The sequence below is a fragment of the Xiphophorus couchianus genome, chromosome 22 (genome assembly GCF_001444195.1).
Source record: "Xiphophorus couchianus chromosome 22, X_couchianus-1.0, whole genome shotgun sequence".
NCBI lineage: Eukaryota > Metazoa > Chordata > Actinopteri > Cyprinodontiformes > Poeciliidae > Xiphophorus > Xiphophorus couchianus.
In genome coordinates this window covers 13,057,246-13,084,996 of record NC_040249.1, presented here as the reverse complement: position 1 = coordinate 13,084,996, position 27,751 = coordinate 13,057,246, and the positions used below count along the sequence as shown (strand labels likewise).

General features: G+C 40.7%; 2 protein-coding genes across 2 annotated transcripts; both read left to right on the top strand.

The window, feature by feature from the left end:
• Positions 1 to 690: 690 nt before the first annotated feature.
• drgx (dorsal root ganglia homeobox) lies at positions 691 to 7,865 on the top strand. The gene is made up of 7 exons (XM_028007379.1): positions 691 to 846; positions 977 to 1,056; positions 1,836 to 1,936; positions 2,312 to 2,413; positions 5,463 to 5,635; positions 5,970 to 6,082; positions 6,179 to 7,865. Exons 2-7 carry the CDS (start codon positions 999 to 1,001, stop codon positions 6,550 to 6,552), a joined length of 921 nt encoding a protein of 306 aa, XP_027863180.1. The 5' UTR covers positions 691 to 846; positions 977 to 998; the 3' UTR covers positions 6,553 to 7,865.
• A 2,425-nt stretch (positions 7,866 to 10,290) lies between these two features.
• Positions 10,291 to 25,827, top strand: c22h10orf71 (chromosome 22 C10orf71 homolog). The gene is made up of 2 exons (XM_028006780.1): positions 10,291 to 11,098; positions 13,472 to 25,827. The coding sequence occupies exon 2, from the start codon at positions 13,672 to 13,674 to the stop codon at positions 25,081 to 25,083; it is 11,412 nt and encodes a 3,803-aa protein (XP_027862581.1). The 5' UTR covers positions 10,291 to 11,098; positions 13,472 to 13,671; the 3' UTR covers positions 25,084 to 25,827.
• Positions 25,828 to 27,751: the final 1,924 nt, after the last annotated feature.

Here is a 27,751-nt window from a genome sequence, read left to right as displayed (position 1 = left end):
TAAATTTCAGCTGCTTCTCGAAGCCTCATTTTGTCTCCACCTCAGAGACGCATGGCGTCTGCGCTCTGCCGTCCCAGAAGCGCTTTAAAACTAATTGAAAGGGTCCCGCAGCAGATCATTTATCTGAGGAAGCGAAATAAATCGCGGGACCCCTTGCTGTGAACAAAATCAAAAATTTGGCCTTGTGAGTGCTCTACATGCGCAAGCCCTTGTAAAGTGGACCCCCTAACACACCCTGACGAGCAATTAACCCGCCCGACAGTCAATCTAAAACCCAAAAGCAGTCATCCTCCTTTTTTTAATATATGAAAGAACCAAATAAAAAGTGCAGCGGGTATGTGTGGATGTTTATGGTTAGGGAATATGCCTGACTCTGAAATAACAATCACTTGTGATGAATTTTTTTAGGCACCTTGGGCATGTCTCCCCGCTTCCTCTTCCTCTTCCTTTATTTCTGTCTTTCCACACACAACATAAACACATACACACACGCACACACACGCACACACCAGGGGTTCGGGGTGAGAGAGACAAAGCCGTGATAATCCGATTAGGACCAATTAGGCGTGAGATTCTGCGACACTAGCTGAAAGCCTTAACACTGTGTAGACAGTTATACAGTTATAGAGACATCTGGACACTCCCAGAGAGAGAGAGAGAGAGAGAGTTTGTGTGCGTGAGTGCGTGTGTGTTGGAGTGCGTGTGCGTGTGTGTGTGTGTTGGAGAAAGAGAGGAGAGAGCAGGAGGGATCTGGACACTCCCAAGCAGAGAGTCAGTGGGAGCGCAGCATCAGCCGCCTCTCTCTCCAGAGCGCAAACTCACTCTCATCAGCATCCTCACTTGCAGGTAGGATGCGTTCAGGTTTCAGCTCTGAATCCGTCTCCTCCGTTTTGTTTTAATCTGCCGGAAGATCAGAGTGATAGCACTGAGGACGTCTGAGGTGGGGAGAGGCTGAAACTTTTTCTCTGTGTTCCAGGTTCCGAGGTTCGCCATCAAGGATGTTCTACTTTCACTGCCCGCCTCAACTTGACGGAGAGTGTTGTCGCTCCAACACGCGTGAGTTTCCCTCCCCCCACCCCCCACTCCCCCTTCCCTTGTCGTTTTCATTCAAAGTGTGAGCTGCTCTAAAATATTTCCACTAATGAAGTTTTGTTTAGCGCCTGTGCGCCCAGTCTGCTCCTTGCAGGCCGCCTTATTTTATTCATTATCTTTCCATCATATAAATAAATGTTGCAAAAGCGTTATTACTGTTGCTGCTTTATTACTGTTGCTGCTGTTTCCAGTAGTACGATTTTCTTCCCCTTCATAAACTAATTCAAATCGTTTGCTTTATTTAAAAAATAATATATAAAAAAAACAAAAAACAAACAAACAAAAAAAACTGGCTGCTTTGTGTTTGTCATAAATCCAAAGGTGGATATAAAGGGTTAAGCGGAATTTTCCCTCTCTGCTTGTGGCAGTTTGTTGGCTGCGTTAGTGAGAAGCGCTGGTGGTTTGGCCCCGGGGCAGTGGGGCCCGCTTTGTCCCGGGCACAGATGTTGGGTGTCATGGCTCTTAGTCCGTCATGGTTCCCTTTAGACTCTCCGCATCAATGTTTCATGAAACAAATGGAGACAAAATATGACCAGTTGGCCAATTTTTGGGGGCCTTCTTTTTTTTATTTAATTAAAAACAAATAGACTAGTTCAAAATGCACCTCATATGCTTTAAAAAAAAATAAAAAAATAAAACATACACAAAGCTGAATTACAAAACTAGTTTCTAACATTTTATAAAATGAAAAATGTCAATCATCTGTTTCTGTAATTTTTTTAAATCTTATTTTATGATCTCAGTTAATTCCGGCGGTTTTGGAAACCACGCCCCGACTGATTTCGACGATGGGTTTTTGCGGAGGAAGCAACGCAGGAACAGAACAACATTCACCTTACAACAGGTAATAACTTTTCTTCTTTTTTTCTGCAGCCAAATATGAGGACAGATCTACGATCGAGTTGACGGCTACAGGGCAAATACGAGCAAAGGAAAATTCATTGCGACGCAAAAATCGATGAAAAGTTGGCAAAGTTTTAAAACTGGAGTTTTACCCTTGACATCAATAAAGTTGAGGGTCTTTCTCCGGTTCAAGCTAATCACATAAAAAATAAACCTATTTTCGTGTCTCTTTGGTATTGCATATTTAGTTTTAGATTGATCGAGAAGGTTAAAGGTTTGAGTTTTTTCACAGAAAGAAAGAAGCATAATGGACATTCAATTAGTTGTATAATATTGAACTGAAAGTTGTGTGCAACCTTATTTTGTGTCCCTGCAGTTGGAGGCTTTGGAGGCTGTCTTTGCACAGACTCACTACCCGGACGTGTTCACCCGGGAGGAGCTGGCGATGAAAATCAACCTGACCGAGGCCAGGGTGCAGGTGAGCCGCATGCAGGCTGCCGTGTCCTGTCACCGGGCACAGTTTGACCAGGCTAGTGAGGATGGGGGGGGGGGGGGGACAAATGAAGCCACTCTGTCATCTCAACGATACACTTTAATAACATCAACGTAATGGTGAATATTAGATTAGCTTGATTAATCGGTCATTCATAATTAAGCAGCGATAATGTTCGGCACTAATTTGTCCGCGTCTGCTGAGGCAGGAATACATCATCCGTGCAGATCCGGTGACGCACACACACTGTGTGTTTGTTTTTCCTCGTTTTTCTTTTTTTGTTGTTGTTTTTTAAGGAGCGGACAGAAAGTCAGATTCCCCACAAACTCTCTCTGACTGTCCCACACTCACGACTTAAAATGTAACAATTGATATTCGGCTCCTGCCCTGCACATGTGCGCCGTTATAAACTTGGCCAGATGTAATTAAGTTAGGCGTCCTGTATGTAATTTCCCTGCATTCCAGATTTGCTTTTGGGTTTTGTTGTGCGCAGCAGATCTAATTGTAGGAAATATAATAGTTTGGCTTTTTGTTCCCCAGGGTCATCTTTACTATCGCTTAAACCCAATGGCGGGGCTTGATAATGGAATCCAGCGCTGTAAATTAGGGATTGTAAACAAATTATTCCCCCTCCTAATCCGATTACCGCATTCCTATTATTAAATCTGAACATGAATCCACCGCACTATGCAGGGGATATTAAACTTACATTATTATTAGAAAATAAATTTCCTTTCTCTTGTAGTGTTGTTGCCCCCCTCTCCTTTTTGTAAAGTGTCAATGGGCCCTCCCCCGCATTAAGAGCACGCAGCAAATTGAGATTAATGGAGCAATTATAGCCCATTCAGAGATGGGTGCGTGTGGGGGGGGCGCGACTTCTAGCTGGAAGGTGCAGGGGTGAGATAAGTCCATTGGATGTATTGTTGTCCTGCCACGAAAATGTTGTCCCTTTCTCTACAGAATGAATGCATGCGTTTTGTTTGGCTGTTGACATCATTTATACCCTCCGCCACAATGGGGAGGATGCAGAGCGCATGCACGCAGACTTTAACCTCCATTCACACACCATGATTAATGCCTGCTAGAACCAAGTCCTAATCGAATCTGATGTTGTCAAACAATCACTAAATAGGGAAATAAACGACTTCATCTTAGCTGCCTCTCTCTCGGGCAGCACAACTGTCAGTGGGAAGTCATTAAAATATGATAATGAAAAATTGCTCAATTAAATGTTGTTATAGGCATTGACCTTCAGTCGATTAAGATCCCAAGAACTTGGCTATATGTGTTCTTTGCTGTGTGGACGTGAAGTTTTTGGGGATAAATTAGGGGAAGGTGGGAAATTAGAGCACTTGGTGGGTTCAAACACCTACTTCATACCAACTGAGCTCATCTGATTCAGCTTTTCTGATTACAAAACTCAATATTATGCTCGACAGGGACAGGGCCGTCCCTAGACATAATGCAGCATGAGGGCACGCAGTCATAATCACATGTATGTCAAAGCCAGTTTACTGGGGCTTATGCCTCGTGATCAAAATTCTTCTAAAACTGCCATCAATAAATACTTAATGAAGTATTTATTAATTGTAAGCTACTTGTATTTTAAAATTAACTAGAAAAGTTAGGAAATGTAAGGATTTGTTGTATATACGTGTCCAAACCTGGTCATTTTGAAGGTTTCCAACTATATATATATATATATATATATATATATATATATATAAATAACTTTGATGTGAAAATACTTTTACTAAAAGACCAACTAAAAAAAAGACCAGAAAGTGATCTAGTGATCATATATTTAAAGAGACATGCAGTCTAGTGTTGTTCCCTTCTCTTTGTGTGTTGCCTAACAATGCTGTGCTATAAGCCTTTTTAAACTCTATATGCCAGATGTAAAATTTTTGATACACACATTTATCAAACCCTCTATTTGACAAAGCTGGTCCTTTTAAAAAAAATATATATATATATATCTGTAGTACTGAATCCAAGATGGCCACACGAACCTTCTAAGAAACAAAGATTTTATAAATTACACAATCCTGCTTTTCATATGGAGCAGGTTAAACATATGTTAAAATTTTTTTGTCATTATTTAAATGAATCTTTAATACAGTTATACATAACTTGCTCTAACATAAAATATTTTCCTGCATCAGTTGTTATGTTTTATGTATACAGGCATTTTTATTGGTCAAATCTGTTTTTTTTTTGTTTGTTTACTTATTTTTAGAGGACTTCTGCCATGAGCTTTTTAGTGCATGCATTATTTTATTTTTTGACGCAAAAAAGAGAGGATTTGTTGGGATATTTCAAATTCAAAATGTTTTTTAAAAAATTATTCAGTTTTTATAATGTAAATTTCTCATGTTTTTTAATTTTTCAGGCTTCTTTCTTTATCAAAATAAAGAAAGAAACTGGTATCGCTGACAAATACCAGTATTTGTCCAAATTATTTGGCTATTATTTTAAAATTAATGTTAAGAATTTTCATCCAGAATCCAAAAAATCACTCTTTTTTTCGTTCCTCTTAGTCGACATCACACCTGCTGAAGACAGCAATGTCTGTCAGTGTCTTAAAGACACATATTATAAAATTGGAAGTCATTAATATCTCCATCCTTTTTTAACTTGATTTTAAATTAATTTAAATTGAGAAACTGATGATTATACAAACCAAACTAAAGTGCATATTCTTGGAGTTACCTTCTTGCTCATCTAAATACAGTCAAGGAGGATTTCTTTAAGTGATTTTGATGGAGAATGAACAATATTTTATCACACATTACATTATTGCAAATCAAATTTCAATTTTTGCAGTAATGTGCATGTGTTTTTAATCTATATGCTATTACATGTATGTTTTGGGTAGTTGTCTATTGCACTATATTTAAATAATATATATTCCACCTGTGACATGCTAACATAGTTTGCAGCAGAAAATCTTTACAAGTTAGATATTTATGCTCAGTCAAAATGGATAAAAGCCTCAAAATGTCTCTAATGCTTTACATTTACTGGTTTCCAGGTTTGGTTTCAGAACCGCAGAGCAAAGTGGAGGAAAACAGAGCGAGGGGGTTCAGAACCTGAAGCAGGGAAGGAGCCGCTGAGCGATGGCACCACTCCATCTCGCAGCATCAACTCTCAGTCTCCGGTGGACCACGGCAGGAAACAGAAAGAACCTCTGGAGTTACAGCAGAGGTAAAGGAAGACAGACACAGAAATGTCGTGAAAACGGCTGGAGATTTGTAGTGGAAATTAATCAGAATAGGTATCTCTGATGGACCCTCGCTGTATTCTTTTTCCCAGTTTTTTTAAGTTTTATTTTGAATTTGTTTGTGTACATATGTGATGGGACTAGTTTTTGCAACTACATGAAGTACTGTAAATAACATTTTCCCTATTATGGACAATAAATTATGCCTTGATGTCGAATAGTTATAAATCATATTAATTGTTATGCTGTTGTACATTATTATAATAAGCATATAATCTTCAATGCATTATTAAGGTGCAGTTTGTCTCTTGTCTCCAGCATCAACAGGACGGTGGGTCCAGGTGGTCCATTTTTCCCATCATGTATTCCAGGCACGCTCCTCAACTCTGCCACCTACGCCCAGGCCCTCTCACATGTCGCTACGCTCAAAGGTGAATATGATTCTCATTACCTGTCCGATGATCTTGTTATTGCTTTTAGCAACTCGTTATGAATTTATCTTTCTTATTATTATTATTATTTTCCAGGGAATGGTTTGTGCTCGTGCTGCGTCTCTGACCCCATGGGCTTGTCCTTCCTGCCTCCCTACGGCTGTCAGGGAAACCGCACAGCCAGCGTCGCCGCCCTGCGCATGAAGGCCCGCGAGCATTCAGAGGCCGTGCTGCAGTCCGCCAACCTGCTCGGAGCCGCAGCCACACCAGGAGCCAGCGTGGGGGTCCTTTCAAGTGTGGGCTCGGCCGGGGTGGTCCGGCCGTCTGTGGGACCCGCCATTGAGGTGCCCGGCGGTGGCCTGAGAGGGGGAGACAGCTCCAGTCCTGGCACGGCTACTAAAGTTCCAATCCTGGGCGGTAGTCCTGACAAACATCCTCACTGCTCCAAGGAACCTCTGGAGAAGAAGTGAAGAGCTGGACACAAACGTGGATGTTGCTGATAATCTGTGATTTTTGCCTCCTTTATTCTTTTTCTTTTCTGCTCCGAACTGAGCAACAAAGCACAACTACTGGCTGACTCCAGAAAAATCCTGGGACAGACGTTTTGTATGGATGCAAACATAAATGTATTTATTTGATTGTAACATATCCTTGTGAGAAACGCTGAATAACTGGGTTGTTATTACGCTTGAAAAGACAAAACTGTGTTTTTTTTTACCTTTATCCATCTACATGCACTCTTGGGCTATATTATCTATAACATAGATGCATTATGTATGACGCAGAGGCCTATTTGATAATGTGAATTTAAATAATCCTGTGGGGACCGTTGCTAACATTTTGAATGTCAGTGCATGAAGAGTGTATCATTTTATAAAGATAAAATGATGGTAGGACTGACGATATTTTTTTTAAGTCAGCAGTGACACAAAACAATGATTTCCATTGATTTTTTAAAATTAATTTAAAGTGAAAGTGCACTTTAGTAATAATCAGCTGTGCTCCTTGTAAAAAAAAGAAAAAGTAATTGACATTGTCAGTGTGTGTATTCAGTTATCCCTCGCTCTCTGTTAGCACATCTGTAGTGGCAGCAGACAGAGAACACACCAGTCCTGTTGTGACATGTTCTTTAAAACAATTAAAGATGTAGTCACTCATGTTCCTCTCCTGTTGCCTCTCGCTCCAGCCATCTGTTCTGATACATTATTTATGAGCCACTCTTAAAGCCGGGAGAGGACACTTATCATTTATTTACTTTTAGGAACGCCCTCTGTTCCTGCTACTAAACATTTTTTAAATAAATTCCAACCATTAAAAAAAAAAAAGAAGTTTATTCTATTAATTATGTTGAATTTAAAATTTCTGTCCACATGTTTGTCACCTTCTCTTTTTCCCATCTCTTGAATAATGGGGTCAGCTGATCGGACTGATTGTACTTAACTGCAGAGCACAACGGCCAGTAGTTTGCCTGATTCAATTTGCGTCCTTGAGGATTTCCAGGAAATTACTTTTGATAGTCAATAACACAATTAAGTAAACTACACACACATTATCGTGAATAATTGATGGGAAATTATGTATTACCATGAAGTACCGGTTCAATAATTGATGAGGAGACACCCCCACCCGTGACATGGTAGAGGGAGATAATGTCAGAAGTCGTACCAGATTGTACACAGAGCACTCACAATTCTCAGTTCACTATTATTATTATTATTATAACTCCATTGTGTGTGCATGTTGTAAATATCTTACAGCTATAACAATAAAGTGATGCATTCATGTACCGGACTTCAAGATTCGATAAGATTTTCATTTTACCGAAGCATCAGATAACCCAGAAAAAAGGCTTGATTAGTTTGAAAAAAAACCCTAAAGTTTTAAACATGAGATGCCTATCAGTGCATGTTTGGTTTCTGTTGCAGGTACTCTATTGGATTCACTGAAAACATCTTGTTCTCACATAATGGTTTTGTTTTAAGTCAATGGGAGAGCCACCATGTTAAGCCGAGTGACATGGCAGCTAACGATAACACAATAAATCAGCTTCACTTCACAATGTGGCAGATTGGATAGCAGACCTCATACAAAAGGCACCAAAAAACACATTCAATCTCCCCAAAATTGACTACAGTAGCTGTGGAATTTAATCATTTGCCAAAACAAAGGAAGCTGGAGTCATAATGACTCCGATCATCATTAAGTTCTGCATGGTGCCCATAATTCACCGCTTTAATATTTCATAAACAAGTCAAGTTGGTTGTTGACATTCAGCTTGTGCATGTGGCATCATTGATAATTCTCTGTCACCTAAAAAAAAAAGTCCTGGGGATGTTTTGCCGAGCATTGTTATATCAAATTAGCTGGAGAGCGTCCAGAAAAGCAGACAAACACTGTGAATGCTGGGGGACAACAGCTGAACTCTGTTCTTACATTGCAGTTAATGGGCTTCTTTTGTTGCAGTAATGAAATATTTTTTTTTTTTGTCCTGCAAAGAAGCAGTAAAATGTGCTCACGCAACCATCTGCATCTACAAACAGAGACGCCGCACACTGGAGAAGACCCAGCAAATCTTTGCACAAAATTTTAAGTTAGACATAACTCCGTACTCGCAGTCAGGCCTGTTCCTCTGAAGGCCCCAAAATGGCCTACTAACACATCATCTCTGCTTTTAATTCCTGCAACAGAGCTGATCAATAACACAATCAATTAGAATCAGTGGAGTTCATATCTGAATGGAGATTATACAAACAAAGCACATCTTAATGCAGCGAGTAATGTGCCTGTCTACTGTCTGCCACATAACCACAGCTCTCCCTTTCTCCTGACTCAGCCCAGGGAGGAGCATCATCAGCGTTTGTGATCAATGCTCGCAGGGCTCAGTGGCTTCTCACTAAAACTATTTAGAAAGGGGGATGCAGAACTGCAAGGTGCAATAACCTGACATGCTTTTTCAAAAAAGCATTTTCTGCAGAGTGAAATCTTTTTAGATTTGTGACTTATTTTATCCACTAGAGGGACTCAGTGAGCAGGAATCCTGTCCGTACTTCGTGAGCGAATCTCAGGCTTCTCCGGGAAACCTGAATATTTAAAAGGGAGACAGTCAGCAGGTTATTTTATGTTTTTTTTTATTTGCTTTATGACATTAATAAAATTTGCATAGCATACTATTAAGTGCTTTACAGAAAAAGAAAAAGGTAAAACAAATAATCATCAATGAAAAGTAATTTCTTAATTAGTTAGAAATGGACGTAGGCTATTTGATATTTTAAAAGGAGAAGAGCGATTATTCTACTGCCTCAGCCTTTCCTCTTGCACTCTGAGCTTGTATGTGTGCTTGTGCATGCATACGTGAACAAGTGTGTCTCCATTAACGCCCATGTGTGTGTGTCCATCATCCCACCCGGGCAGCTCTGCAGCCGCCGCCAACAATCCCAGAGAGCAATCCGCTGCAGCGATCTCCTATTATAGCAGCGGGCGGTTGGAGAGGAGGAAGAAGGGAGTTAAAGAGGGAGGTACAGTTCCTCCCCTTTCTGTACCCTATGGTATTTTTTTATTGGGGTGAGGAAGGTTGTAGTTAGGGAGATCAGACAATAAGTCTTTTATTACAGTTGGCGGGGAGTTGGTGTGAAAACTAAATTCTTGGAAGTGTTTCTATATAGCACGAAAAGCCAAGATCTTGTTAAAATATATCCACAAACTGCAAAGTTATTCAGAAACCTTCACATTTTGCCTCAGTGCAACCAAAAGCTTCAGTGTTGCTCAGTTATTGAGATTTTAGATGATAGATAGACCAACTCAAAGTAATAAAGTGGATTGATTTTTTTTTTTTTTACAAATAAAACCCAAAGAGTGTGGTGTGTGTTTCATTTATTCACATTTAGTTTGATTATCCCAAACAAAGTCCAGTGCAACCAGGTGTCTTCAGAATTCACTTAATTAATAAATAGAGGAATGTTAGGGAACATTAGTGAACAAATAGCAACATAAAGAGCAAGAAACACAGCAAAAGGGTCAGGGAGAAAATGATGTCGATTTTTCAAGCAGGTTGGGATTACAGATCTATAACTAAAAGTTTATTATAGACAGCTAGTTAAGCTATCATCTAAAATTGGTAAAAAGTACATGTTTAATATGCTTTATTAAGGAGAACATTATTTGAAGTAGTGCTTGTAAACGAAATTTCAAAATCATACGTGATTTTCCATCCATCTCACAATTATCCACTACTTTGTGTTTATCTGTCAAATTCTACGTTGAGATTTGTTGTTAGAAATGTGAAAAGTTGTGAGAATAATTTTGTCAAACAAAATCTCACTTTGTCTTATGCTTCAACCACCTTTCCTGTGATGTTGTGGGTGGTAACTAAAGGCCAGATGTTTATAACCCATCCACTTCCTGTCTGCTCTGTTCGGTGAAGAGGATTACACTGTGATTCTTTGAGATATTTATATCTCTGAATTACAACCCTCCTGGGGAAACCCTCACCTACCCTTCACCCATCAACACATCTTCAGAAAATGTAGTTTTATCCCCTCACCGTGTGTGTTCACCTACTCAACCGTCTCACTGTGACTTCCCCAGTTTACTCACAGTTAGCTGTCACTGCTAATGGCCGACATAGCTGTCCAGATTTATAAATAGTTTAGAGGCTGTTTGTTTCATCCGTCTGACACTCGACACCAAAGGATCTCACAGAGCCAAATGCTAAGCTCAAGCCCTCATTCTATGGCCTCATGGTGGACACTCTCTGTGGAACAGCTCCTCTATTTTTGTCTTATCTCCTGTCCTGACTTCCACTGCCTGCTGCTGGTCAGATCCTCAGAGATCTCACAGTGGACCTCAAATTGGATTTGGATTATTCTCAAAAGAAAGAGCCTGGATCTCCCAGAGAGTGGATGTGTGAGGTGACAGTTGAGCATTAGATCAATAGGGCCTCCTTTTGGGGAGAGGGACAAAACAAGCAGAGAGGGACATAATAAACAGTTCCCAAATTATGGATTATAAACCTGGAAGGTAAGATTATGGGTTTGCTGTGTATTGTTTCATATAAAAAAATCTAAAAAGCACATTAGAGAAATGTTGAATTGAGTAAAATCTGAGTTGTAGAAATTTAAGTAAATGCAAATTTAAAAAACAAAACTATAAAAGTTATTCTTTAATCCTAACCTCATCTGGCTGATGTTTATTTTAACCTTGCTGCCATTTAAAAGCATTTAGTTCATTCTATTCTCAGAAGCTATGAAGCTGTTACAGTTCGCCATCGAACCAAAGCTGAAATTTACTCCTCTTTGGTGTCAGGTTTTAGAGCTGCAAGCTCGTCATTGGACAAAAATAAACCTGCCACATGCAAGAATGAAAAGAAATCATCTTGACAGCTAGAGGGGAGATTATTGCTGCATAAAACACTCACAATAAGGAAACTTGTCATAGCTCTGCATGATTTTATTTCATGTTCCATGAAGAATGTGGGTTTTGTTGCCAATATTGATGTGCTGCTGTTGAAAGGCAGAATTATTTTGGACTGTTTTCTTAATTTAAAGTTAGCAGTAAAAAGTTCAAATCAAAACAAAAGTATTAGTTCAACTGGTCAAAGGTTTAGTGCTGACTGAGCATGTGTGAAGATGTATATGAAATGAAAGGCCTCCAGATCAGAGAATATTAATGATTCACTCCGGATATTCTGGGCAAAGTGACGTCTGCTTGGCAGTCACTTATTTAGGCGCATGATGCACATGATAATACTAAGTTACCTCAAAATATATTAATATTTTGTATAAAATTCATGCATGATGTCTTAAAGTGAGACTTCAAGAGAGGCAAATATAATACTAGTGGTATGTTAGCACATACTGTTATTATTTTGTATATCAATTGTAAATATAGATGAGTGGAAGCTGCAAGTTCAGTGAAGTAATGTTGATACAGCAGTCAGCTTTACAGTTATAAATCTAAACTCACTAATCTTTTGCCGTGTAGTGTATAGTTAACATTTGTAAATCTAGACAATCATTTAATCATTAAAGAAATGACTTTATAGAACTCATTAAACCTGATTCATTTTGTATTAAACATTTTTATGGCATCATTAAGTGTCATATAAAACAGAGTTTGAATTTTCTAAATTTATCTGAAGTTAGCCTCCAATCTTTCCTCTAATGCCTAATCTTTAAAGTACTTCTGGTACAGGGGAAAATCTACTTTCCACCTGTTCTCTCTGTAATAAACAGAATGACTTTTCCAAGATTAGGTTTAGGTAGGTCATACGTCACTGTTCCCAAACCATATATGTCTTTATTATTTCTTCCAAATTCTTGTTGTCAATAGTAAATTAAACATTTCATTTTGTCCAAGCATCAAGTTATTGCCAAATCGGCATCAATATCTTTCTTTAGGTACAATATCAACTTGTATGCGTGTGTGTGTGCCCTGTCAAACCTGCACTGATGTATCTTGATCACCCAAAATAACTCACGTGAGTCCATCTTTTCTGAGCCTAGCAACAGGCTGCTTTGCTTCACAACATGTCGCTGAAGGTCATAGTGACTGAGTGAAAGGATTTACAGAGCTGTTTTCAGAACCACATACAGTACATTGCTGCTTAGTTCAAACGGGAAAGAAAATCAGTTATCATAAGTAAAACATTGCAATGGCAGAGAATGAATTAATTGTGGCTGTGGCTGTCTGATAGGAAAAATTCTGCCTTATTCTGAAGGCTTTTGAAGCCTCTGACTCATGTTCTTCAGGATTTTCCTACATTTATTTCTAACCATCTTTTACCAGCTTCCAACACCCCCCTCACCCCCTATGATGCTGCCACCATTAAGTTTAACATTAGGAGTAGTGTGTTCAGGGTGATGTGCAGGATTAGCTTTTTGCCACACTAGTATTTTGATGTTGATTTATTGAATAACTTCAAAGATCTTAAAATATTCTAAGCTGCAAATCTAGGAGCTTTTACAGAACAACTTTATTTGTTCTGAGACTGATGTACACACAGGGGCACTCTATTTGATAATTAGGTGACTTTGCTTTGCAATTGGTTTCAAAGCAGTGATTTTGATTTAGATGCAAAACAATTCATAGGAGACAAATACAAATACACTTCAGATTAGTAAAAAAAGAGAAAAAACTGAATAATTTTCATTGTAATTCACCATTATGTTCTTTACTGTATGTCTGTCAAATAAATTATAAATGACAAATTTTCATTATGTGACAAAATGTGCAAAGTTTCAATAAGCCTGAATACATTTGAAAGGCACAGCAATTCAAGTTTTGCATCACGCTTAAAACATACCTTTCTTACAAATCAAAGCTCTGTTTTTTTGGAGTTAGTGTTTACATTATCACATCCAGGCTGATTCTATTCTCTTTTATTTCTTCCAGGAAAGCAGCAAATTGAAGGATCATTTGTGCAGAGCCAAACTGAAACAAACAATGCCTCTGGAGAAAATTCTGAACAGAGGCCCCAAACTTCGGGTGCAGCAGCTCTACCAGAAGAAACGGATTGAAACTTTAAGGTCTATATTTGCATGAATGACCCAACGACTAAAAAGCAATAATTTTTTTTTTTGTAAGTCTGCGTCATGACCTCAGTTGAGAAGCGTCGCTCGAGTCGGAAGAGCAGTGGGCACAGGAAGCACAGTGATGGAGGCTTCAGTGACATGTCGAGTGGGGGCTCTTTCCTGGATGAGACTGATCGGGAAGTCAGCAATCTGACGGACAGAGCGTTCAGAAGCCTTTGTATTGGAGATGAGGCTGTTTATAATGACTCTGACCTCAGTTTGTCTTCACCTAGCACCTACTCCGATAGACAGTTGGCTTTCTGCAGAGACAGAGAGGAGAGAGAAAGGGAAGACCGAAAGAGAGCTGCACAGGAGAATTTTAACCTCAGTGTGCAGCAATATGGACAGGACTGGATCACGGCAGGGATGTATGGAGCAGAGATCCAGAGAGATGCTCAGTGGGAGGCTTATGGGGACATCACACAGGGGATGGTTTCTGCCACATTCCAGCACTCCTTAGTGGAAACCTCACAGCTGGGCAAGTCTCTGAGGGAAGAGGAGCTGTCCTTCCACAGCAACGGAGCCACAGAGTTGAGTTCACAGCAACGCAGAAGCCACTCGAGAGTTTCGTCTCTCATCAGGGCGTTTAACTCTGACGGACACAGAGATGCAGCAGGAGCGGAAGATAACATCAGAGAGCGGGATGATGGGACGAGTTGGGACAAATCAGCTCTCATGAGTATTCAGAGAGAACTTTCTGAATTCTCATACCAGCAAAATTTCAACCATCATTTCCATCCTGGCGGGGCGTTTTCATGTCGAGATCCAAACTTCTATTCTTCTGAAGCAGAATCAGTGGCCCAAATGTCTCACAGCTACATGAGGTCATCACAAACCAAACACATCATGTCTGCACAGGCCAACTGCAACTCCAATTTTTTCATCCACAGTGAGTTCAGTCCCTTCCAGTTGTGGAGAGATTACAACAGGTTTCCGTTTCAGCAAGCAGAAGTCTCAGGCTTTATGCATGAGTTTCCTAAATGGTATCAGACACCAATGTACAATGAACTTTCTCTTGAAAATCAAGCACACGGCTGTCATAGAGACATCAGACAACCTAGGAATCACCTGGGATATCCGGTTCCTCTGACAGCTCCACGCTCCATCTCAACTTCCTCTCAGATCCAGAGAGCGTCAGCTGTGGAGAAACGCTGTGAGTCAGAGCTGGCGGTTCATCATCCTCACAGGAAGTGGACACAGAGCCTGGGGACTAACAAACTTCCACCCCACCGCCCGTCAACTGCGTCACCCTCTACTGAGATGTCTCGACGTGTCAGAGACACCATCAGCTCTGTCAAAGCTCTGCAGCAAAAGGTTAAAATGATGTCAGAGTATAACACAACTAATCAACAAGAAACATTCAGTAGGAATGAAAGTTGGTTTAACTCAGAAAAGAACACATTGACAGCAGAGACAAACATTGTTGGAAGTAACAAAGCAAATTCCTTTAGAATTGGCCAGCAGCTCACACCTTCAGTCCAACAACATCAGGATGTAGACACATCCCGCTTACACCAGCATGAAGTCTCCCCTCAACCAGTAGAGCATCCTCCAGTGAGAGCCGAAAGCCGAGGAGCAACTCCCGATGTCAGGATGTCCAGCTATAGATCTCGAGCCACAAGCCTGCTCTTCAACCTGAAAGACAACAGAAAAAGAGTAAAAAGCACCTACAGTCCAACCAAGTTCAAAGGCTTAGATACAGCGGAGAGGAACCAACAGTCCTACAGCCAGGAGCCACACGAAACTGCACTTACTAGTTCAGATGTTCAGTGTCTCCAGTCAGAAGCACCAAAAAGTGCAAACGCTGCTATAAACCAGCATCACATCCCCGGACTATCACTTACTGCCCAGACATCTCACCCCACTAGAGTAAACTCAGGCCACTATTCAGAAAACACTGCAAATGATTACCAGGTAGCTCAGATGCAAAGCCATGGCTCTGGATTCAGTGGCTTTGTAACTTCAAATTACTCCAACAATCAGCTGCTGGGAAATGGGCAGACTCCTAATAAATATTTTGCATCATTTACTCCCTATAGGCAAGATACTTATGGATCTGCAGACAAAGTCAAGCAGTCTTACTCAGCTGAGGACACAACAAGACTGAGTGTTGACAACATTCAACACAGAGAACATCTAATAGGCAAAGCAAATGCAACGCAAGGAGGAGTGTTCGTAAAGGTGGACAGATATGAGCAGCTCGCAGAAAACAAACACAATTACAAAAATGTGTCCTCCCAGGATAACTGGAGACAAGCAAGCGTCCAAGATACAGAAAATATCCATCTCAAAACAAATGTCCCCCCAGTGAAACATGAGACAGTGTCTTTAGTAGAACGCTTAAAGCAAGAAAATTTGTGTGGTGGAGAAAAAGAAGAAGTAAAGGATGCTAATTTAACACAGAATTATAACAGATTTACTGATCAGTATGGTAGAGGCCAACAAAATATTTCATCAGATAAAACAATGGACATGATGACAACAGGTCAGACTAAACTAAATAAACCAGCTCCAAATGAAAACATACAACCTAAACCTCGGTTTGAAAAGAAAAATCAGCCGAATCCAACATTTATTGAAGAAAATGCATCGACCGTCGCAATGACAAATCATGTAAAGAACACACAGACTGTAGACACCAAATGTGAACAGGTGATGGAGTCCCACAGGAAACCACAATATCCCCAAGCAGAAACGGCCAAAACCCAACAGAAAGATCATGCAGAACCACCAAAAACAGAAATAGCAAAGTTTATTTCGTCAAGGCAACCTGCATTAGAAATGGTCAAAATGCAAGAGTTGCAAAATATAAGACAAGTCAAAGATCATCATATAACTAAAGTGGAAGAGAGGAAAAATGAACAAAAAGAAAAGTCAAGAGACACATATTTTCAGCAGGAAGAAGAGAAACAGATGAAGGGTGAAAAAGAAAGGGTTTTGAAGCTAACAGACGAGCCAACAAATGTCACAGAAAAAGTCCCTAAGAAGCTCAAAACAGAACAAGCTGAAAAGGAGAAGCTTAAAGAGGAACACATAAAAACCAAACTGGCAAAGACCGAGGCGCCTGAGCAGGTCAGAATAGACCAAGTTAAACATGAACAGGCCAATGGCATGCAAGCAGAGAAAAAACAGCAGAGCACAGAAAAAGCAGGGGGAGAGCAGATGGATGCAGAGAAAAGCAATATGGAAATGGTTAAAGAACAACAGATCAGAGGTGAACAAAGAGAGCAGATAAAAGAGCTGCAAACTAAAACAATTGATGTGAAGAGAATGGGAATGGAGGTGTTGGAGGTCAAAACAGACCACATGAAAGTCGAGGATGTCAGGGAAGGTAGGAATGAGAAAGATTCAAGTCATGCATGTCAAATTAATTTAGAGAAGGCCACATCAGGTACATGTGGCACAGAAGACACACGAGGAGAAAAGACAAAACTGGAAGAAAACCTGGAGCAAAAGGAATCTGAGCAATCAAAAACAGAAAACCTGCTGGAGAGGTCAGCTAAACTCACAGCCAAGCTTGCAACAACACAGCAGGCCAGACAGGAACCGGACAGAGTTGAGCAAGTTAAGACAGAATTAGCGAAAGCCAAAGCAGAGTTAGCTAAAATAAAGGAGAAAATGAGAGGAGAGCAAAAAGAAAAAGTGAGAAACATTCTTTTCACCAAAGAAGAAGGTTTTTTAAAGAATGATGATTTTAATACTGGTGAAAACGCCAGCAACAAAAGCCAGAACCACCCACTGGAAACACAAACTCATGCAGCGACTGATGATTATGAAAGGCTTAGGGAAAAATATGGTTTTACATATCCAACATCTGCAAACAGCACCAAAGTGTCAGCTGCAAAAAATAACGAACAAGCCAAAGAAAACAAAGTTGAAATTAGAAATAATTTGATATCAACCGACAGACCTTGTGTTAGTGACTCGTTTTTGACACCAGAGACAGCAAATAAGGAGGGAGGTAGAAACTTTAAAGACAGTAACGAGACAGTACAGGAGAGTGATTGCAATGAGCCATTAAATAAACCACAATTAGGTAGCTGCCATTCTCTTCTAACAAATTCATATGATAAAGCAAACAGAGAAAATGTATCTGACAAACTGAAGGACGACAGTGGTCAGAAATTACAAAAAAGTGATGTTAATAAAGACACAGCTTCCTTGCAAAAATACTCTGTTTCAGCTAAACATGAAAGAAAGTTCACTGATCAGCGAATTAACAGAGGCAAAGACACGGCTGTTGCTCCACTTAGAGCTTTATCTCAAAGGGAGAAAGCTCAAACTAAGCAGGAAATACTGACATCCAAAATAAAAGCACATGCTGAAAAAGAGATTTCCGCAATAAAAGAAAAGGGATTTGCTTTACCAGAAGGCTTTATAAGCAAAAGCTCGGCCATGCTGTTAGCAAGTGGTCAGAGTGTTAATATTCGACAGAGGCCTTCATCGCAAGAAGTGCCTAAGAAGCATGAAACCACAGTGTCCAATAAAATCACAGCAAAGCACCAGCTGGAGCCTTCAGGAGTGCAAAAAGAACCAAGCAAGTCTGCTTCATCTCTGAGCTCTGATACAGTGTGTGGTGAAGCAGCAGCTGATCATTCAGAAAAATCCACAAAAACAATCCTCCCCACAGTACCCCACGGTACCTCTGTGAGCACAACTAACATCTGTGTGCAAAACAAACAAAACGAAGCAAATCACACAGGAACATTTGGAAGACTGAGCGGGGAAATGCAACAAGTGGAAAATGATGAAACTCTCACCAAAACAAAGGACAAAGCACACGCTACAGGTATGTCCAAACCTGTGACCGCAGAGGCCACTAAAGAAGAAGCTCATAAAGACTCAGAAACAGAAGATTATGTGACTCAAAAAGAATCCTCTGTAACAGATGACAGTGTGCTGATTATGGGGATTATGGTAACTGTAGTAGAAAGAAATCCAACAGTCAATAGTGGCCCACAGAATAACAACACTGAAAAACAGAACAATTCAGTAAAGGCAGAGAGTAATACATCAGATTCAGGTACAGAGAATTCCAGCCAAGAAGAAGCAGAAGTATTAGTGAAGGCAACGGACTCAAAAAAGAGTCCCTGTGTTATGAAAGAAAATGAAGATTCTCTTGGTAAGAATAACTATTCAGATAATGTGAAAGAAACTTTAAACTGGAAAGAAATGAACAGAGAAATATCAGCTGAAAACTTAGATCTCCAAATCAACAGTTGTGCCACAAATACAGAACTACAGAAGAAGAGACAACCAGAAGCCGGGTCTATACCTTCTAAAGACGAATTCTTGGCCAAAACTCAACCAGTTCTCCACCAAATGGACACAATTCTAAACGAAACAAAGGATGTAAGTGTTAACATGCCAAATGAAAATTTGTCAGAAACCTCTGGCCACCCAGAGGCAGGAGACAAGGGAAGACAACATGAAATGCAAAAGCCCCTCATCAATGAAATATCCCACGATAAAGTCAACAAAGCCAAAAATGATCAGCCAATGACAGACGACATGACAACAGTTAAAAATATTTCCAAAAGCAGTAACAATGATGGGCAGTTTGCACTAGTACCAGAAGACAACACCTGCCCTTCTACTCCACCAAGCCCCTTCAATGACTCATGCATGGATAACACTAGGATTGTGTCTCAAAACCAGCAATCCACTGAAACATTCAGTAAAGAACAGGATCAAGAAGATACTAGTGTGCATATTGATAACATTGCCATCAGAGTTGTGCCAACTGAAAGTAAAACAGATAACATGGACACGTTGGAAAAATGTGACATGAAAGCTGTTCCTCTGAATGTGGGGTCTTCCTCTGAACAGAATCAGGTTGTCACATCCAGTAGTGAAGGAAAACCACAGATTTCAAATCATGGACATCATTTTGAAAACTTGATTCAAGAAAACAGTGAGCAGAAGATGAAAGACAGTCTGGAAGAAAAATTAGCTGTACAGTATGTATTATCCAGTGTCAGGAAACTGTCTGACTCATTGAAGGCAAGTGAGAAACAGAACGATGCAAGTACAACCAGGGAATGCATTAAAGCTGGAGACAAAAACTCAGAATCTAGTGTACAGCTGGTGGAAGCAGATTATTTTCAAGTACAAGGACCAGCGAAGACGAGCAACATGTCTCCTAACAATATCACCGCTGGAAAAGATTCAAAGGGAAACGACGTCCTAAAGTTATTACCAAACGAGACATTTATTGGCACTGAACTGCACAAGAAACAACAAAGTGATGTCGTTGTGTTCACCATAGATCCAAGTGAACAAAAGACAGATCAGTCAAGTTCAGAAATTATTGATGGTGAGAACTTGACAGGTAAAAATTTGGAAACTGGTGATAATACAGTTACTTCAAAACAGCCTGGTGGTTCCATGGAGAGTTGGAATAAAATAAAAAATGTAGATGCAAGCCAATCTAATCCCACCAGAACATATGATGAGGTAAACCAGTTGGAGTCCTGTGCAACGGAAAGACAGAATTTGGGTAATCAAAATTTAACAAACACACATTCGGAAGCTAAGCCAAATCCAAGAGAACGAGTGCCTGCAATACCAGAAATATCAGCTATTGCAGACTATGCCAGATTAAAGGTGATTGTTTCAGAGGATAAAGAAGAGCAGCCACTTCAGCAATTCCCTCCCAACAAGAAGGAAGGGTTCTTCCCACTAATACAGACCCGTCATAGCAGACGCCCTGTGTTTACTGATTACCCACAAGACCACTCTGTTAAAACCCAAAGCTTACCAAATAAGACAGAGACAACAGCCACTGTTAACAAAGAGTCCAAATCGGTAGCATTTCCTATCATGGAGAAGGAGCACCAAAGAACTGGAATGTTCAAGCTTGGAGACAAAGAAAGACAAGAAAAACCACCTCTGAATGCCCAAATGACTGTCTATGTAGACAAAGATCCAAATCAGATCGATACAAAGAACTCCCCCATAGATAAGACAGAATTAGTGGCTCAAGCAGCAGAGGAGCATCAATGGAGGGCAGTAGAAGAAGAGCAACAGATGAAAGTTCCATATGAGATACAACGGAGAGGAGCAGTGGAGGAGCAGTACAGGAGGACTGCACAACAAGCTCAACAAAGGATTGCAGAAAAGGAGCAACAGAGAAAGGCTCTACACGAAAAACAACAGAGAAGAGTAGCAGAGGAGCAGCGGAGGACGATTGAGGAAGTGGAGCAAAGAAGGAAGGCTGCATATGAAGAACAACAAAGAAAAGCAGCAGAGGAACAGCAAAGACAGGCTGCACAACTGGAGCAAAAGAGAAGGATTGCAGAAGAAGAGCAACAGAGGAAGGCTCTACATGAAGAACAACAAAGAAGAATAGTGGAAGAGCAGCAAAGGAGAATTGAGGAAGAGGAGCAAAGAAGGAAAGCTGCATATGAAGAACAACAGAGAAAAGTAGCAGAAGAGCAGAGAAAGAGGATTGAGGAAGAGGAGCAAAGAAGGAAAGCTGCATATGAAGAACAACAGAGAAGAGTAGCAGAAGAGCAGAGAAAGAGGATTGAGGAAGAGGAGCAAAGAAGGAAGGCTGCATATGAAGAACAACAAAGTAAAGCAGCAGAGGAACAGCAAAGACAGGCTGCACAACTGGAACAAAAGAGAAGGATTGCAGAAGAAGAGCAACAGAGGAAGGCTCTACATGAAGAACAACAAAGAAGAATAGTGGAAGAGCAGCAAAGGAGAATTGAGGAAGAGGAGCAAAGAAGGAAAGCTACATATGAAGAACAACAGAGAAGAGTAGCAGAAGAGCAGAGAAAGAGGCTTGAGGAAGAGGAGCAAAGAAGGAAAGCTGCATATGAAGAACAACAAAGAAATGCAGCAGAGGAACAGCGAAGACAGGCTGCACAACTTGAGCAACAAAGAAGAATTGCAGAAGAAGAGCAACAGAGAAAAGCTGCACATGAAGAACACCAGAGAAGATTAGCAGAGGAGCAGCAAATGAGGATCGCACAAAAAGAACAGAGGAGAGCAGCAGAGGAAGAGCAACGGAGGATTGTGGAGGAACAAAGAAAGAAAGCTGCCCATGAAGAACAACAGAGAAGAAAAGTGGAGGAGCAGCAAAGAAGGGCTGCACTACTGGAGCAAAAAAGAAGGATCGCAGAAGAAGAGCAACAGTGGAAAGCTGCAGAGCAGCAAAGGATTGCAGAAGAGGAGCAGAGAAGGAAATCAGCTTATGATGAACAAAAGAAATCAGCAGAGGAAAAGCAAAGGAGGATTACAGAGGAGGAACAAAGAAAGATGGCTGCTCATGAAGAACAACAGAAAAGAGAGGTGGAGGAGCAGCAAAGAATGGCTGCACAACTGGTTCAACAAAGAAGGACTGCAGAGGAGCAACAGAGGAAACATGCTCATGAAGAGCAACAGAGAAGAGCAGCAGAGAGGCAACAATTGAGGGCTTCACAATTTGCTCAGCAAAGAAGGACTGCAGAAGAAGAGCAGCAGAGGATAGCTTCTCATGAAAAACAACACAAAAAGACAGCAGAAGAGCAGCAAAAGAGAGCTACACAAATTGATTTTCACAGGAGGACTGCTGAAGAAGAGCCAAGAAGACAAGATGCACACCAAGGACAACAAAGAAGAGAAGTAGAAGCACAGCAAAGGAGGATTGCAAAAGAAGATCAACAGACAAAAATTTTACATGAACAACAGAGTTTAGCAGTTGAAGAGCAGCTGAGGAGAGCTGGACAATTGGAGCAAGAAAGAAGGCTCAGGGAAGGCCCACAAATGAGAAAAGCCGCACAAGAAGAGGAGGAGGGGAAAATCGTACAACAAAAAAGAGAAACAGAACAGCAACAAAGGAAAGCACCTCAAAGTCCAAATGACCAACAAAGGAAAGCAATAGAACTGAATCAAAGAAGAGATTTACGATTAGAACAGAGAGAAAAAGAACATGAGCAACAAAGGCAAACTGCCCAACATGACAAGCAAAGAAGAAATGTAGAGGTGCAACAAAAGGGACTTTCTCAAGAGGACAAGCAAAGGATGCTTTCAGCAGAAGAACAAAAGAGAGGAGAGTTAGATGAGCAGGAAAGAAAAGCAACACATGAGAAGCAACACAGGAGAGTTGCACAGAAGGAGCAACAACAAAGTGATGTGGAAGAGCACCGGAAAAGGCTTGCACAAGAAAAGCAGCAAAGGATAGCATCTCTGATTGAGGAGCAAAGGCAAGTAAAAGAGCAAATAGTTAGAAATACTGAAAAAGAAACAAAAGGAAAAGCAAGAGAAGGAATAAATGTTTTCATTTCAGAGAAGGAAAGTGTCCAACAGACACAAGAACTTAACAAAATCCAACATCTGAATGAAGTGCCAATGAATGAAAGTCTTGTGGAAGAGGAGAAAACTGCATCACGAAAAATGTTGAAAAATGTGAACATAGCTGCTGAAAAGGAAGAAATCATGGGCGAACAGAGAATAGAAACACATTTCAAGCAGGAGAATGCTAAAGAATTGACACCAACTAAAACAGATAATGAAAGTCAAGCTAACAAGACGGAAGATGATGAGCAGGTATCATCTCTCAAAGTAAAAGCAAGAGACCATCAAGAGATGGACAAAGGAGCAGCACAGAAGACGAATGCGCTCCAGTATTTTGCAGTCACCTCAACCAACAGAGAGAGAAGATCCAGAGAAAAACAGTTGTCCCCCCCTTTTCCTTTACAACAACAAAATAAGAAACAAGGGGAGCTTGACTCACCCAATGACTTGTTGTACCACAGATATTACAGACCTCATGCTGCTGCATCTCCAGCTCCAACTCTGCCTCGCTCCAATACCTCCTCTCCTGCGCTAGGAGCCAAGCCCTTGATGTTCAGAGTAAAGGACAACACCATCAGAGGTTCCTCTCTCACAAAGTCTATCAAGCCACTCTTCCATAAGAACTTTGGAGAGGACTTCTTAATGGGTTCAACATTTGACAGGGCATCAGATAAAGCAGAGGATGACCAGGAGATACTCAGACGAAATGCAGGGACCCCTTTAAGTCGTTTTGCTGCCATCACTGAGTCTTCATTACAAGATTACTCAAACACTACCCCTCACCTGAGACCCTATTCTAGGAGAAGCATGGCAACGGATGATGATGAATCTCGCTCTGTCATCAGTAGCATGTCAGAGGATGTGGAGAGCTTTGCGACAAGTGCAGCAGATCTGACCGAAATGCATGGCCTGTTTGATTTGGACAGATCTGAATCGACATGCAGTTTCAGCAGTGATGTGTCGCAGTCTCTGGGCAAACCTCCAGCTGTTCCACCGAAAAGTGAAAAAGCCTTACGGAGAGCTCAAAGGTTAACTTCTCGAAGGATGAAGAAAGAACTTTCCAAGGCTGCAGAAGGAAACCCTCCGGGAGTTGGGAAAGAGGTCTCCAGTTTTCCTTCTTCATCATCCTCCTCCAATGAGGTATGCTCCTCCAATCACCATGTTGTAGCTTCCCCCCATTTTTCTCAACCTGTTTCCTTTGCTCTTGCTTCGGCTACTGGATCCAGCTTGCCTTCCTCTCATAAAGATCGCAAATCCTCTCATTGCTCTTTTCATGCTTCTCCTCATGCCACTGGCCCCATTTCTATCCCTAGTCCTTCGCCTCATGCTGGTTCTGTTGTGTCTCTTCATGCTTCTAGCCCTGCTTCCAAACCTGCAGCTCTTCAAGCAGTTGCTCATGTATCCTCTTCTCCCACTCTCCATCATGTCAATCACCCAGCCACTCCTGTGACACAATACCATGTAGAGTCAAACAACTATCCATTGACTCAGCGGAAGGTTTTGCAGGATCTGGGATCTGGTCAGTTCTTTGTCGTAGATGTGCCTGTTCAAGTAAAAAGAAAAACTTTCTTTGATCCTGAGACAGGAAAATATGTTCAGCTGAATGTGCGCCAGACTGGTCAGAATATTTCTCAACCTCAACTTCACCAAAAATACCAACAGGCTCAAGGACAACTGCAAGGCAAGCAGCAACCACCGTCCCTCTCCTCTGTCACCACGGTTGCTAGCAAGCCTTTAAGGTTTGATCAAGGCTACCACAGTTCTCCCCAAAACTACCAGGCAGCTGTTGTCAACTCTGTGCATGAAAGCAGCTCATCAGTCCCAGCAGTTCTACACCAAAACCAGCAGGCCTCAAGAGAAAACCACAGCTGCAGAACTCCAGTTCCTGAAATTGATCAGAACTCCGAGGGCCATCGCTACAGTCCAGAGAAAACACCATACATGGACACAGTTAATGACATTACCAAGACATACAACTTGGTGAATAGCACGCGGGACTCATGCAACCCTTTCCCCGAGTGTGACACAAACAGCCCGATTGGTAAAAGTTCTATTTGTGAAAACGATCACTCAACTAACTTGGAGTATCAGCCTCGTGACATTATTGCCATAAGTGAATTAGAAGATTTCATGGAGGTGTCTGACTGGTGAGAAAAAAGACTGACATTAAAGTAAAGAAGTTTTTCCTGAAATTATAATACCTGAAACATACAGTGTATAAATAATGCAATACAAAGTTTAAGAAACCTGTCATCTGCAACAAATTTGTTTTTGATTGTATAGGTCACTGTGACATGCTCTTAAACTGCTGCTGATGTCTTTTTCAGAGATTAACTGTTTTATTTTGTATTTGTATTCTATATTTATTGTTACCATTCCATTTGACTTTGAATGTCTGAAGCTAACATATCTCCCGTGTTAACAGTGACATCTGTATCTCATTTCCTGGTATGGTGAACATACCTTACATAAACACATTGTGAACTGCCCCATCATAAAGTGCTTGGTCGTTTATGGAAGATTATGCATTTATTTTGCATTACAAACAATGGCTGGTCTGTTTTACCTCTCCTGTTGTGAAAGCCTTCCAATGCATGAAATAACTCTTCAAAGTCAAAGATCTTCAAATGGTATACAACATAGTTTGTCTATGCAGCAAGAGTGTCAAAATGAACATGGTCACACGGAAGTGTTACGATTGTTTTAAAGTTATACAGTACTCTGTTTTATAAGATGGATGTTTCTAGGAGTGCTTTTGTGTTGCTGTGAATGTAGCATGACATGGACTTTTTCAGACAACAAAAACACATTTAACACAGATATTTCCCACCATGTGATTGTTAATTTTTTTTCTTTTGAGGATTAAAAATAAAACAAGATTTCTGAAAGATTTCACAATAGGTTCTTTTTATTTTTACAATGCTTTAAAAAGGGGGAAGACTGCATTCTTGAAGCTTTTACTTTGGATGTTGAGAAGGTGCATTAAATGGGTGGGATTTGGGTAGTGGTTAGGTGGAGGTGTGGAGTACCTTAAGTTGGGCTGGCAGGGGGGCAAGAATCTGGGTGCACCAGCTGGGGTCTGCTGGTCTAGGGGTGTCCTGGGTTATGTAGGCTGTTGGAAGGAAGCTCTTTAGGCCCAGGTTCACTCCGTCTATCTGAAGGAAACCACTTTGTGGGAGTTCTTTTATGTGGGGTACCTTACCATGGCCTCCACTTTGGTAATTTGAGCAAGGGTGAGATAAGTCTAGTTGGTGTGATATTGTTTCTGTGGGGTATTTAGGCCTCATTACTGAGTGGTTGGTTCCTGGCAGACGGCCTATGGCGCTACAGACTGAGCTGGGCTCAGGTGGGAATCCATTCCTCTTGACCTTCATGGGGCTATCTCACTGGGCCCAATGGCACTGTGTCCTCCCTCCACTGGTAAATCTGCTACCTGCTGATGCTAGCAGATAGCAGTAAAACTGACTAAAAAACTTTATGCAACACAAGTATAAAACGAATAATGGTGTAAGAATTCTCATAACCCTGTGTTAAACTGGCAACATGTCCGGAGTTTAATCAGTCTTTGGTCCGTTCCTGGGATGACAGATTAAAATGGTCCAGAAATATCATACAAAACAGTGTACAATTGTTCTGAAATATGTTCCTCAAGATCAAACAAACATAATTTGTTAATTTTATCATTTATAGGGCATACCATAATACCATTAAATAGCTTACAAGAAACACATTACAGGCAGGAAATTTTGATAATCCATGTTGCGATGTTTCCCACCCCAGTTTTCCTCCTCCTCACACTTTGATTTGAATCCAGACTGTGGGAGTATAAAAATATCCAAACACTCAAGGGAGGAGCAACCTCAGAACAGAATAATAAAGTACTTATTGTACTGAACAACCTTCAGATACACTGTTGAAAACAGAATATTTTTTTCCATATTGAAAAATGTATTAATTAATATTTTCAACCAGTTCAAAATAAGGCAAACATGAGAACTAATTTTACAAGTAATTCTGGGCAAAAGCATAGATTTTTATAGTATTTGATTGCACATTGCATAATGTTTAACAAATAGAAAACCTGTAATTGTTTTGCACTTAATTGATGTGTTGATGATTCCCCTAAGACGCAGTAACTAGTTTTGACCACTATGTGGCAGAGCAGAGCGAGCCCCTCACTTGAATTTGGGACACAGGAGAAGGAAAACATGAGGGAAATCCCAAATGAAGTATCATTTTAGCACATGTAAACACAACCTTTAATTCATAAAACCTGTGATAAATGGCCTAAGTTTAAACTGCAGAAGCACTTCAGTTTGCATGTCCTGAGTTTTAAAAGAAGTTCTCAAGGTGAGAAGGAATTAAAGCACTCTAGGAACACAGCCAGAACACTTTCCACTGATTCCATGGTTTTCATAGAAATCCTACACACTGTTTGAAGGGTTAAATGTGTTGTGTAATTTCATTTGGCTTAGGCAGAGCTGAAAGCAGCCAGTAGAAGCCCTGCCTCAGCAGTTTAGCCTGCCCAATAAAGCAGCAGGCTTCATACCACTGGGACAGTCTGACAACCGCAGCCAGAGACAAGCCCATGCCACTCCGTCCAGCAGCCAGAGACACGGAGACATCCCACATCTGTGTGTGCACAAACAGAAAACAACGGAAAGAAAATGTATCATGTTTAGATGACCATAAACATGAATATGCAAAGGGCAAACCCTCAAGATGAGATACGGCCATCATCTCTAAGTTCAGGGGTGTTGGGCCCTGATCCAACACCCACTCTCAGGAACACAGGAAATGACATTTCCTAAGTTTAGCA